Raw genomic sequence first — 15027 nt, 5'->3', positions numbered from 1 at the left:
ATTTGACCCAGCAATCCCATTACTGGGTATATACCCAAAGGATTATAAATCATTCTACTATAAAGACACATGCATACGTATATATATTACAGCACTATTAACAATAGCAAAGACTTGGAACCAACCCAAATGCCCATCAATGATAGACTAAAGAAAATGTGGCACATATACACCATGGAATACACCATGGAATATGCAGCCATAAAAAAGGATGAGTTCATTCCTTTGCAGGGACATGGATGAAGCTGGAAACCATCATTCTCAGCAAACTAACACAGGAACAGAAAACCAAACACCGCATGTTCTCACTCATAAGTGGGAGTTGAACAGCGAGAACACATGGACACAGAAAGGGGAACATCACACACCGGGGCCTGGCAGGGGGTCAGGGGCTAGGGGAGGGATAGCATTAGGAGAAATACCTAATGTAGATGACAAGTTGATGGGTGCAGCAAACCACCATGGCACGTGTATACATATGTAACAAACCTGCACATTCTGCATGTGAACCCCAGAACTTAAAGTATAATAAAAATACAATAAAAATAAATAAAGAATTAAAAAAAAATAATGCTCATGTCAAGGCAGTGGACATGGAGTATAGGAAACACAGACAGGAGTCCCTCCAGTGGACCTGAGCCCAGACTTCTCGGTATCACTCCCCATACCAAAGGGGGAAATATAGGAAATAGGATATGACTGCTGTCACCGGGAACCCCTCAAGAAACATCCAGTTCTAGACTTCTTTGTTCATGTGCTTCTGATTTCCTGTCCTGCCACTCATGAAATGGCTCCTTTCTTCATCAACCACATAAGGAGCCAAGAGCCAGAGGAGAGGCTGTTCACCTTCCCTGGCCTGCTCCGTCCCTAACCCTATTCATTCTAAATGATAAAAAAAAGCAAACAAACAAAAAACAGATGGAGAACAGGGAGAAAATTAATTAAGAAGGAAAAAAATCCATCTTTGTTCTCCCTAGTTGCTATATAGCCCTGAGACAAATTGTCTGCAATGGATACAAGTTAAGGAATCTTAATTAGGGGTTGGAAATTCAAACCTAATACAGTAACATTCGCTTCTCATTTTACATATTCAGCATTGACTCTTTTTTATTTTTACAATAAGCATGTATTAACTTTATGGCTTTAAACTTTAAATGTATTAACTTTATGGTTTCAAAACTCTCATATTTTAATTATGGGCACAACTGAGGATATTACATAATATATGTAAAGAGCTAGATCAAATGTTAGCAACTATTCTTTTACAAACCACTGTCCGGGAAGGTACTAAGTGCCAGCACTCTGTTGGCACTTTAACAAGCATTCCATTTGTGTGTTGTTTCTTCAGCCTCCTAAGTCTTAGGTACTGTGCTCAGCATTGGAGATATCCCAGTGAATAAAACACATGTGATAATATGCCATACCTGAAAGCATGCATACCACTGTAGAGAAGACATTAAGCAAGCAATAGCACATGTAATGATTTAACTTTACCTGTACTAAGTGATATGAAGAAGTAGTGTGTGGTGACCAGTAAGATCCTCCTAACAGCACTCTGAGGTGGCTTTCATCCTCAATTATGAATAAAGAGCTATCACTAATGTCTGTAACACTAAAGTGTGCTAATCATAACATAAAATTTCCTGAACAAATAGTAATTATAATAATTATCACTATTATAATAATGACAGGAAATGTTTATGTCAATAGGTCATTGAGGAAAAGGATGGAAATAAATGAAGAAGAAAGTCTAAATGTGTGAGAGCATATATGGATAATTACTGCCAAAGAATTTCTATAGCACTCTTGTGTTCCTCCGAAGAGGAAAATTCTTCCATGCAGAGGCTTAGAGGTCTTCAATGCAAGATACCCATTCCATCCCTGGAACAACAAAATACTGACAAACATAAAGTTAACCTAGAAACAAATACAAGTTCTGTATTTTCCAAAGTTAACCCCTTATTTTCCAACAGAGATCTAATTTCACAGACTTGGTTCCTTTGTGCCCATAAACTACTAAAATAACATGGAAACCTCAGTATTTTTATGTTTAAACCACATCAGAGATGACCTCTTGAACCTAGAAATAACATAAAAATCCAATTCAAACCAAGTACCCTGTTTGGCTTGGAAAACATAGCCACTATGCTGGAGAGGCACTAAATAGTAAAGGATGAACATCTTCTGTCAAGATCTGCTCTAAACCAGAAACCTCATCAGCTTGGATGGCAAGGTTTCAAAGTTGCCATAATCAAGTATTTTTGGATTCTGTAAAATAAAAGTCCATAGAAATTGAACTTCAGGATGCAGAATGGTGGGCATTCCATCAAAACAACATATGATCAAGTTGCTCTTTGCTTCTGTCTCTGCTAAAGGTGTGATTCCAAAATCTTGACAAAGATCCCCTGAACTAAATACTGCACAAGTCTCTTTACTTAGTGAAGGAAAAACAGAAAATCAGAATTCTAGGCCTAGGAGTGTCTCCTGACAGCTCACAATGGAAAAGATATCAGTTGATTTACTATACAAAATGAGAGAGTCATAAGAAATTCAGAGTTGTGCTAATGAGACAGCCAACCTTTGATGGGACCTTAACTTGGCTTCACTTTAATTTTTGCTGTCACAAAATTGTTACAATAAAAAATTATGTTTTATTAAGTAGATGGCAAATCTATGGCACTTGTGCTACCACTGCTCCTCTCCATGCCTTGCATTCTCTATGCAAGGCAGACCTTGCATTCTCTATGACAGACTCAGCCTTGGAGGACATCTTGACAGTTCCAAGTTGCCACTGCCCACGAAGTGAAACAGGCACAGAGTCAGAGCCTATCTGCCAATGTTCCTTTAGGCTGACTATCCTACTTGACACTCACAATACTGTATTCTATGACACCAGATAGAACCATCAGTTTAAGCTGTGGCCACTTTAATACCTGTGTTTGATATTGCTAAGAAATATAGATGTAATGAGAAGAAAAATCAGGCTAAAATCATCATCAAATCAATTACACTGTGTTTACCCTCCTCAGTGTCCATCACTTGTATTATAGAGACAGAAGATTACATGAGCCAATCACTGACCTTATGAAGAGCAGGAGCCAAGACTGGTACCAAAAATCCATTGTAAATGTAATTGACAAGCTGATTTCGAATCAAGGGGTGAGCCACCTGAGAGAGAGACACATAGGCATGAAAAAGGCAAAGAGTTCAATCTTCAGTTCTTAAAATAAAACAATTCTGTGTACACCCTGAACTCAAAAAGGAAATCCACATTTTGGCCATTTATTCTGTGATTAAAGAACAAATCAGACCTCATACTGTCATATAAGCCTTTCAAATAACTTATTCCAGTATAAACAGCTTGGTTAAAATCCGCAGAAGTTGAACTTTCAAACATAATATTGGTAATTTTAAACTGTGTGTTTGGAAAAAAGACAATAAATAGACTGAGTATGTATAAGGATTCATACTTATACATACCATATCCAGTGTGTTAAACATATCCAATTTGTTAAAGTTAACAAACTGGAAAGTATAATTTTTGCCCCTTACTTTCTTCTAAATCACATCTCAACCTGTAACTAATTTTAAAAACTGAGTATAACTGTCAAAACAAACAATTAAATACATTTATTTTGCTAGCAGAAAACATTTTCTCATTTTAAATATGTATTTCCTGATAGTCATTTATATTAAAGAAAAGGCATTTAAAAATATTTTCAGAAAAATAGATAATATTCAAAAGCGGAAAACATTATCAGAGGTACAATACTTCTCATATTTGATTTCCAAAATATATTTAGTGTGGATAATCCTCTACTAATATCTTTCATAAATAACCTTTTCAGTAGTCTTCCCCAAACAAAAAATCTTAAAAGTATATGGTTTCAATGTCAAAATACAGTATGAAATAATATAATTTCCCTGTTCTTACCATGCCCATTAGCTTTATTTCTCTTTCTTTAAAAAAAGAAGAAAATGAAAAAGAGAAAGAAAGTCAAACAATAAAGTAAAAAGCAATTTCTAGGAAAGTGAAGCTAGATCTTTAAATTACTGATAATCTCTCCGTGTGTATATATTTTTGGGGAAGAACTAATAGTAGTTCCATCTTTTTTATTTCCACAAACTTCCGCAAGAAAATGTTGATAGGTTGATAGACTGCAATATTAAAGGAAAAAATAATATGTAATCCATTTTTCCTATATATAAATAAAACTTTCTTTGACTTAGCAATAAAAATGAGATGGAACTAAAATAATTTACTTGTATTTTCTTCCAGAAGGTATTTCTTTATTTGGTAGATAAACAGTTTATAACTAACATCTTTCATCCTACAATCACTATAAAGAAAACTTGATTTCTTAGGAGATATACCTAATGCTAAATGATAAGTTAATGGGTGCAGCACACCAACATGGCACATGTATACATATGTAACAAACCAGCACGTTGTGCACATGTATCCTAAAACTTAAAGTATAATAATAAAAAAAAGGCCCAGAAAAAAAAAGAAAGAAAACTTGATTTCTTAATAAATCTAATATTAAGGTAACATTTATGCTATATGGAACTAAAATATTTTTTATGAAAACTTACCACATCCTTAAATGTATTTAAAATCTGATTTTTATTGAAAACAGTAACAAGAAATCTAAAGGTAAAAATCTAATCAAGAAGCCAAATACACAAGAATTCAGTGGTTGCTTTTTTCCTCTCCCAAACAGGACAATTTCAAAGAGAATTTAATTTGTGTTGCAATGAAAATGCTTAACTTCTTCTAAATTCAATCGGGATAACAATATTCTTTATGTAGTATGCGCCATTAAGCAAAATAAAGTGTTCTCCTTTGTAAATTCCCAAGAAGACCTTGAAGTAAAAGCAGTATAATCTGGAGTACTTAGAAACCTAAAAATATCTATTTAATGAGTCAGGCATTGAACTTATTTTTGATGGTTAAGTAATCAAAACAGAATTAATTTATAAAGAAGATAAAGAAAATCTACTCATTTTTTTCTCAGTTAAAACTTCCAGAAACCTACAAACTAACATTTTCACTCATTCAAGGACATTCAATTGGCTTAAAGCACCAATATTCCATAAACATTTATTAACATTTTTAAAAATGAACGTTTTAAAATTAATCCTTTGTAATGCTTGTGCTCTGAATGAAGCCATAGCAAAGGGATCCTTTATTGTGCTCTGGTACCTGTATGACTGCATTGCAAAACTCCAGGGAGTTCATGAACTGGACAAGAGAAGGAAGTAGAAGCCAGTCATCTTTCAGAAGGCAGTGCCATTCCTCGCCTTTCTCTTCTAGCTTTGTAGGCAGGGAAGAGTAGAGACCACTGAGCCCAGTTGCAAGTACCTGTATTCAGAAATAAAAACAAAATAAATGATTTTCCAAAGTTCTCAACCTGCAATTAACAGCTCACAGGTGATGCCAATGCTGCTGGTCCCAAAACTATATCTTTAAGTAGCAAGGTATTAAAGGTATAAGAGCCCATCAGCCAGCTAAAAACAATGCAAACAGGTGAAGACAGTAGGGAAGGACAACTCTGGCAAAAGGAATGGCAATATCAGAACTATCTGGCTAATATACACATGGTTGGTATGGGTTGCTCATCTCTCATGTGCCATGCACCATGCTGGGCTAGGTGTAGGAGGAGTACACGCAAAGATGAATAAAATATTATTCTGGCCTCAAGAAGTTCAGGAGAGGAACAAATTCATAAACAGTATCCTATAGTACAATACATCAAGTGCAAATACAGAGAAGGCACATACCCCAGTCTAGAGGAGAAACTCCTGTTTTGAGGTGGTCCAGGACAGAAAGTCACATACATTGGAACCATGAGCTTTATGAGAAAGATTCCATGCAATTCCTTGCATGCTTGAGGTCACGACTAACAGCTGCATGTTTGCAGTTTACAAAGCACTTCCACATATATTTTCTCATTTGATCTTCACAAGCAATAGCAAGGAGAAAGAATTGGTGGTCAGCAATCAGTTAGTTAAATGTGATGACAAGATTCAAGCAGAGATAAAGTGAGTCTACACGGAGGCATCAGCACTAGGAAAAGAGAGGAGGAAATAAAATTTGAGCATCACATGGAAGGTGAATATGAGGGTGATCTAACCATGACATCTATCGGTCTGGCATTAATCCAAAACTCTTAGGGCTTGCTTCCTCCCTTAGTGTTCTGGTCCTTAATTTAAATTGACAGCCTTTGGGCTTGGTAAGTGGGGTAAGAACTCAAAACTGTCAACTTACCCAACTTGGTCACCAAGAAAATGGTGATGCCTTTAATAGAGACAGAAATGTAGGAAGATTACATACTTAATGCTGAGTGCTTGTTGATTTTACCTTGTGGAATATCAAACCAGGGATGCAATGAATTTCATAGTACTAGAGGCCTCCCAGCTGGGAAGTGATACTGACTAAGCAGCAACTTGGAGATCCTGACTTGCTAGATATGTATAAGATGGCCAGGGATGGCACAGATTGAATGCAAAGGAGCCAGCTATGGGGCCAGCGGTGGTGGCTCATGCCTGTAATCCCAGCGTTTTGGGGGGCTGAGGTGAGTGGATCACTTGAACCAGGAGTTTGAGACCAGTCCGGCCAACATGGCGAAACCCAGTTTTTACTAAAAATACAAAAATTAGCTGGGTGTGGTGGCACGAGGCTGTAATCCCAGCTACTCAGGAAGCTGAGGCAAGAGAGAATCCCTTGAGCCTGGGAGGCGGAGGTTGCAGTGAGCCGAGATTGGACCTACTACACTCCAGCCTGGCCGACAGAGCTGGAGTGCCTCAAAAGAAAAAAAAAAAAAAAGGCCAGCTACAAAAGGCTTTGCTCTAGCACAAACCCTGAGGTGACAATGGCCTCGAATGAGATGGAAACATTCAAGAAAATATAATGAGGCAGGCCCAGAAAAGAAATAGTGACATACTCATTGATCTCACTGTCTAATGAGAGATTAACGGGCAATTAAAACAGTGTTAGAAATGCTCAGAATACATAATAGAAAATATATGGTGTTGTGGATGTACAAAAGACTCTTAACTCAGATTTCGAGGGTTGGCAGCAGGAAATATTCTCAGAAGAAGTGATATCTAAGCTGGTGAAGAGTACATAGGAGTTAGCCAGAAAAAGAGTAGGGGGAAGAATATTCCAAGCAGAGAAAACAGCATATACAAAAGCTCAAAGGAGAAAGAAAAGATGGTATTCTCCAGGAACTAAGAGAAGCGCAGTATTGTTAGAGTGCAGAATTACAGGTAGAAAGAGGCTGGCAAGGTAAACGGGAATCAGATCCTGCAGGGTTTTATAGGACAACATGAGGAGCGTGTGGGGCATCCAAATGGAGCCCAGTATTCAGATACGTGGGGCTGATGCTTAAAAGAGAGCTCTGGCTAGAGACAGAGCCATCAACATGTAGATGGGACCTCAAGCCATATGAACCAGACAGAGAAGGAAAGGGAGATTTAGACAGATGAGATATGACAAAATAATCCACAGTGCCTGGCATCACAAACAGAAAGTCAGAAGGAGGTGTGGGCCTAGGTATGTTAAACTTGGAAAAAAATTATCTGTAGACCTATTGTTGCCTTCCTTTTCCCCTTGTCCTGTTCCCACAGCACTCTCTGTATCCCTTTGTGTAGCAATCATCTTTCTTGCATGTATTAGTGTATTGCCTATCTTCTCCATCTCTCCTGGTCTGACTTGTTCATTCCAGTCCACACTGGAGGTATGGATGATTTGTCCAGTCAGGTATGCTGAGTTTCAGATGTTAACATGGAGAGACCATATGAAGTCATGGGAGGGCCTAGGAGGGGTGGGGGAGATGGTATAGGAGCCCCCAGTGGAGTATAAAGGACAAGAAGACAAACAGATGAACCATTTCAGCACTAAATAAATCAAAAAAATTATATACATTTCTCTGTTCTATTTCCTGGCAACCTTTAATCATTCATTCATTTACTTATTCATTAAAAAAAATACCAAACACTTATTTCAGGCCAGGTACTATGTTAAGTACGGAAAATACAACCATAAACAAGACAGTACATTTATCTCTTTTTAAAAAATCAGGGCATCTTTGGTCCCAAAGGAGAATGTCCCCTATTTAAAGTGAACATACCCATACAAATCACTTTAATTCCAGTTTTGAATGTGACCCAAATGAGTTGCTTCTTATAAATTAGAAACCTCTGGCAAAAGAGAACAGAGACCAAAAGTTCTCCTCGAAGAGAAATCTAATCTTGATGCCACATTTTTTTTAATCAATTACATTTGCTAACTCATGCTAAATTAACCACAGAAGAAAGGCTTTAATTCTGCATACTCCTGATTTCTTAACCACTTTGAGGCTTTGAAGATGAATTCATAAAGACAGGCTTAATTTGTCTGACTAAAAAGCTGGGAATAACTATTCAGTATATCAATATAATTATAGCAACATTAATTTTCAAATTACATACATCAGTGACAGTAATTAAAAATAACACATATGTAATACTCACTTTTTAAAATGAATATTGTGAAAGGGCATAGCTGAGATGTGAACAGAAGCCTGCCCATCCAGAAGGTAGTCCCTGTACAGAAGGATACTCTCTATGTATAAGGATACTCCCGGAACAGAAGGACATTGTCTGTACAGAAGTGACAGCTGAATAAGAAGTCCTGCCATGTTCCTGCCACTACAAAAAGTGCCTCTGCTATCTCCTTCAGAATGGCAAAGAAACAGGGGAGAAAATATTCTGCAGAATAAAGAGTATTACATAGTCTTAGAAACAAGATTCTAAATCTTTATGGTATTTATATCCTCCCTTCCTAGACTGTGCTCAGAGTTCAGATTCATTCACCCAGACTGCACATATTTCTAGAACACAGACTGTGGGTCAGACACATGCAAGACTGGTCCTGGGGAAAGAGTAGTGAACAAGTTGGACCAGGAAAGATGGAGAAGACAGCTGATAAACCAATACATGCAAGAAAGATAATTACTACCCAAGGGGATACGGAGTGCTGTGGGAACAGGATAAGGAAGAAGAAAGATTCCAACAGGTCTGTAGCTAACTTTTCTAGGTTAAGAGATGAATAGCACATTCTATTTACTTTTAAATTTCATTTTTTAACTTAGAATTAAATTATAAAAAGTTTAAATATAGATGTATTCAACAGCTCATTTAAAATAAAATTCCCATCCACTATTTTAGCCTTTCATTGATTCTTGGATTCCCATCCACACACACAAAAAAATTGCAAAACATTCTATTTAGTCCCAACACATTAAGCATTAACCCATTTTTCACTTATTTTTCACTTATTTGCACTTATTTTTCACTTATTTTCCCTCAAGAATCTCTTTAAAAGAAACTAATCACCATGTAAAACCATAAGGATAACAACAGACAAAAAAGCAAACAACTTCCCTGGCAGCAGTATAGTGTGGCAGTTGCTGAGACCAAGGACTTTAGTATCAGACAGATGCAGTTTTGAACCAGAATCTGCCACTGACAGGCAGTTATTAAAGTTCTCTAAATTTCCATTTCTTCACTAAGTTGTTGCCAGGATTAAAGAAAATAATGCATCTACCAAGATTAGCATAATGTTTTACACATAGAAATGTTTCCAATGAAGGAAAGAAAGATGACATACAAAAAAAAAAAAAAAAGAAAGATGACATGCACAGAGCAGTGAACAAGTAATGTTTAACTTTAAACATCTAATGATATCCGGTTAATTTTAGCAAACACAAAGATTTTTGGCAGATGGCTTTAGTCTGAAGCTCGCAGCATAACACCTGGTAGGGACTATTTGATACAACTTGCTAAAACAAAAAGCCTCATAAATTTTGGATATGAGATACATAACATTCTACCTGTGGCTGTGTACCTAAAGGTCGCTTGCTTTAATTTGCATTACTTGATTTATGTATACACTGTTTTCTACATTTGCCAATATATAACAGTGGCATGGGCTTAACCATCAATATTTGGTTTAAAAAAAAAAGTGACAGGGTCATTTAGTCCCCATCCTTTTGTTGGCACCAAATTGTTCCCTAGAGTATCTTCGTTCTCCTTCTTTTCCCGGGAAAGCACATCTTGAGCTATGAGGCAGCAGAACCAGCAAGCTCTTCCTATCAACTATAACAGTAAAGGTTTCCAAAAGTGGTCCGATTTCCTGAAAGAGACATTACTGTTCCAACAGCCTGATGCTAACACACTTTGACAATCATACTAATTAGAGAAACCTTTTTCTCAATTGTGGTCCTTAGCTGGATGGTTAATAGAGTATGCTTTTATCTTCAACATAAAGAGGCCTTTTTTTAAATTATGTTGTCAGATGTAATTACAGAAAACTGGGTACAAATGAGATTATGGGATCTATCCTGAGGGGCAACTTAACACAATGAAGCTCGTGTTCCATTCTAGCAAACAAGGTCAGCTGGGGATGGTGTTTTCCCTCCAACTTTAATGATCTGTACAGTGTTTTAAAATATGTTTTTATAAAAGCAACGCTCAACTAAAACCTGCTTATGATGCAGTTAAATGGAAATCTAAACATTAAAAATGGTCCATTCTTGTCATATTTAAATTTTTAAATTATGAAATATGAAAAATATATAAAACATAATAGAAACCCATCACCAAGACTTAACAGATTTTAACATTCTGCCAAAATTTCTTCAGAACACTGATTTTTTCAAACAATAAAAATTACAAATAGAACTGCACCCTACTCCAATCTCATTACCATCCCTTCTCCTTCCTCCACCCCCAAAAAGCCACAGTCTTGAACTTAGCATATATTATTATCCTTGTGGTTATTTTGTACTTCTACTGTATACATATGTATCCAAAAAACAACATACACTAAGATTCTGTGTTTTAAAATTTTATGTAAACTCTGGACGGGCACAGTGGCTCATGCCTGTAATCCCAGCATTTTGGGAGCCTGGGCGGGCAGATCACTTGAGGTTAGGAGTTCGAGACCAGCCTGGTCAACATGGTAAAACTCTGTCTCTACTAAAAATACAAAAAATTACCTGGGCGTGGTGGCACACGCCTGTAGTCCCAGCTATTCGGGAGGCTGAGGCATGAGAATCACTTGAACCCGGGAGGCGGAGGTTGCAGTGAGCCGAGATCGCGCCACTGCACTCCAGCCTGGGTAACAGAGTGAGACTCTGTCTCAATAAATAAATAAATAAATATATAAATAAATAAATAAATAAATAAATAAATAAATAATTCAACATGTTTTTTGATTTACTGCTGTTCATACATGTAGTTACATGATAATACACATGATTCATACACTTTGAATGCTGAAAAGTATTCCACTGATGTATGAATAAACCAGTTTATCTTTCACTTCACGTACTTATATTTTTCTGTTTTTCAAATCACTGTTTTATTGAACATCGTTGTATATGTATCCTTGTAAATAAGTGCCAGATTTCTCCAAGCCAAATATCTAGAAGGGAAGTTGCAGGATCACACAGTAGGCAAATATTCAGTTTTACCAAACATTGCCATACTGCTTTCCTGAGTTACTATACCAATTTATATTCTCAAAAGTTCTTGTTTTTTTCACTCTTGACAACACAGTTACCACTTAACACTTACTACTCTGATAAGTATTAACTGGTATCTCAATGCATCACCAATAGTGGGACAACTTAACACAGGTCCCTTGCTGTAATGCAATAAGTACATAGCATCGCTTGTAAAGTAACCTTGCCAAAAATATTTAACCTAAATTTAACTGGGCATGTAGATCTAAGTCCAATTTGCAGGAAATGCAGGGTTAGGGACAAGTCAAACTACAAAAGAAACAATCAAACCCAGAATGTGGGGTGTTTTATAAGACAATGGCTTGGTCTCTTAAAAAGTCAATGTCATGGGGAAGAAAAGTGGCAGGTTGTTACTATATTAATGGAGACTAAAGAGACCTGATAGCTACATGGATATCTTTTATTGGACTCTACAAAGGGGGAGAAAAAAACGATAAAAGTAATTTGGGGCACAGTAGGAGAACTGGATACTAGATCGTATTAAGGAGTTATTGTATAATGTTCTTAGGTACAATAACAGTATTGTGGTTATGCAGGAGAATATTCCCATTCATAGGAAACACAGACTAAAGTATCTAATGTCTGTAACTTAATGTCAAATGGTACAACAAAAACAAATAAAAGCATAAAATACCAAAGGATGGCAAAATATTAACAACTTTGAATCTAGGTGGTGTGCAGTGTTCATCTTAGTGTTTTAAATTTTCTGTATTTTACTTTTTCTCATAATAAAAACTTTTTAAAACATAAATTGCATCAACTTTATAATTTGCAGGAATGTCTCATCTATACACTATCTACAAGCTGTAGAGCTTTCCAATTATTTAGATCTTTTATGCCCTTTATAATTTTCTCCATAAAGGCCTTTCATGTATTTGTTGGATTTATTTCAAGATATCTTATGATTATGTTGCTTTTGTAAATGGTATTTTCTAAGTTGCCTTTTGCATACTGATCAAGTGAACCACATGAATATTTTGATTTTTTACAATACCTGCTCTCCTTTAACAGCAGAATTACACAATTGAATTAAACAATTCAAATAAGCTAAAACTCAAACCTCGTATAGCTCCCTCTCAAAACTGCTGTTTTTAAGAGGTTTTCTTTAGAGCAGTTTAAGGTTCATGACAAAACTGAGAGGAAGGTACAGAGATATCCCACATAGCCGCTGCCCCAACACATGCACAGCCTCCCGGATTATCAACATCCCCTACCAGAGTGCTACATTTGTTACAACTGATGAACTCACAGTGACACATTATAGTCACCCCAGAAACCATAGTTTACATGAGCGCTCACTCAGTGTTTTACATTCTATGGGTTTGGACAAATGTATATTGACATGTACCCACCATTCTAGTATCATACAAAGTAATTTGACTGCCATAAAATTCCTCTGTGCTTTGCTTATTCATCCCTCACCCTGCCCCAATGCTCAGGGGAAAAAAATGATCTTTTTACTGTCTCCATAGTTTTACCTTTTCCAGAATGTCATATAGTTGGAATCATACAGTAGGTAGCCTTTTCAGATTGGCTTCTTTCACTTAGTAATAAGCATTTAGGTTCCACCATATCTATTCATGGCTTACCAGCTCATTTCTTTTTAGCTGAAAAATATTCCATTATCTGCATATATCCCCACTTTATTTGTCTATTCACCTGCTAAAGGACATCTTGGTTGCTTCCAAGTTTTTGGCAATTATAAATAAAGCTTCTATAAACATCCATGTGCAGGTTTTTGGGTGGACATAAGTTTTCAACTCCTTTAGGTAAATATCAAGGAGTGCAACTGCTGGACCACATGGCAAGAGTATGTTTAGTTTTGTAAGAAACTGCCAAACTGTCTTCCAAAGTAAGTGTACCAATTTGCATTCCCATCAGCAACGAATGAGAGTTTCTACTCCTCCACATTTTGCCAGCATTTGGTGTTGTCAGCGTGGCCCCTGCACACTAAATGACTGTTGAACTCCCACTCCACCCCCCCATGTTCCTATGACAACAAAATACACTAAAACTAGTGGTCATTTTCTCGCTGAGAAACAAATTAATTTGTGAAACTAGCAGTGGAGGTCTTATCACATGCCATGATTCCTTGGAGCAAAATCAACCTGAAAAGCTAAGAATCAGAAAGCACAGGTTTTACCAATCTCTCAGGATATGCTCCTGGAACAACTAAAATCATTCTTAATGCAGTAAAAATTAACCAAAAATGGTAACACATCTAGCCTCCTTTGTTGGCTTATGATGAGCTGATGCTGCTCAGCCAAATAGCATCTCAACTTAGATTCGTCTGCTCCCTCCAAAGATTTCCTCTAAACATCTTTCCATAGGAAGTGCCAAGTACAACTTACTGGGAGAAAAAAAGGGAGTAAGAAAGTATTCATCACTAGCAACAGAAGAGAAAAAAGGGAGTGAGTGGAAAACATGCCAAGGAGAGAGACTTACTGGACAAAAGTAGGTGTTCTCCACGATGTGATGGGCCACCATGGTGTTCTCAGCAGAGAGAGACATGATGAAGAGCAATGCATCCCGAGCTTGCTGGCCTACTGACCCCTCTCGGTGAATGAAGGGAATCAGAAGGGAGAAGATGAGGAAGTTGGCAGCGCCTTGGTCTTCACTAGTGTGGAAGAAGAGTTCTAAAATGGATGGATCTTTGGCAAGAATGGAACAGAGCTGATTGAGTAGGACAACCAGCTTCTCCTCCACAGTGGGGGTGGTTGTTCCTGAACAAGAGCTCAGCAACATCATCAGAGGCTTCAGAATGGGTTTGTGGTGCAGCAGAGGCTGGTGCGACTGGGTGACCAACATCTCATACATCTTTAGCTGCTCAATTTTAGTCTCATCAGTAAATTCCCTTCTCAAGCTCCAAAGGAAAAGTTTCTCCATGATGTTCTCAGAGACCACAAATTCCAGAATCGGCCCCATTGCAGCATCCTTGGCTTGCTCTTCAATCAACAAGAAGAGCATGTGTTCCACGTAATTCTGCACGGCACTGGCCTCATCTGGAGGAACAGACCCATATTTTGCCTGGGTGTTCTTCAAGGGGTCATGCTTCTCCAAGATTTTCACAACCTGTAACCAAGTCAAGCATTTGTCATCCATCTGATGTTTATCATAATTACAAAAACACATCACCACTGATTTTACCAAATTGTCACCAAAAATGCAGGAGCCACTGCCCACAGGATATGTGTGGGCATTGTGTGTGTGTGTGTCTCCCTCTCAAACACTAAAATGAAGGAGTTAAACTATAGAAAGAAGATGTCTGAAGATGTTTACTTACACAGTTATAAATTTCAACAATCTAAATATTGAAGAAAATAGTATGGTTATATAAATTAAGCTACATGCATTCTTTGGATTATTTATTATGAACATAACTGAGGAAAATGAGAAACTGTAAGTGATATGTTAGATGAAAAAAGCAAGCTATTCGTAGATGTTAGATGTATAA

General features: G+C 37.1%; 1 protein-coding gene across 3 annotated transcripts in view; it reads right to left on the bottom strand.

The window, feature by feature from the left end:
* The window catches only part of FHIP1A (FHF complex subunit HOOK interacting protein 1A), a 252070-nt gene that overhangs the window by 71698 nt on the left and 165345 nt on the right, over window positions 1-15027 (bottom strand). For all 3 annotated transcript variants that reach the window (XM_019025602.4, XM_055385535.2, XM_055385532.2), the window contains 3 exons: window positions 14019-14645; window positions 5207-5365; window positions 3082-3168 (listed from right to left, as the gene is read on the bottom strand). In XM_019025602.4, coding sequence (XP_018881147.2) covers window positions 3082-3168; window positions 5207-5365; window positions 14019-14645 — 873 coding nt within the window. The remainder of the gene's footprint in view (window positions 1-3081; window positions 3169-5206; window positions 5366-14018; window positions 14646-15027) is intronic.

This window comes from Gorilla gorilla, chromosome 3, assembly GCF_029281585.2.
Source record: "Gorilla gorilla gorilla isolate KB3781 chromosome 3, NHGRI_mGorGor1-v2.1_pri, whole genome shotgun sequence".
In the NCBI taxonomy this organism is placed as follows: Eukaryota; Metazoa; Chordata; class Mammalia; order Primates; family Hominidae; genus Gorilla; species Gorilla gorilla.
Note: the sequence above shows the minus strand (reverse complement) of the source record. Positions and strands in the feature narration are given on the sequence as shown.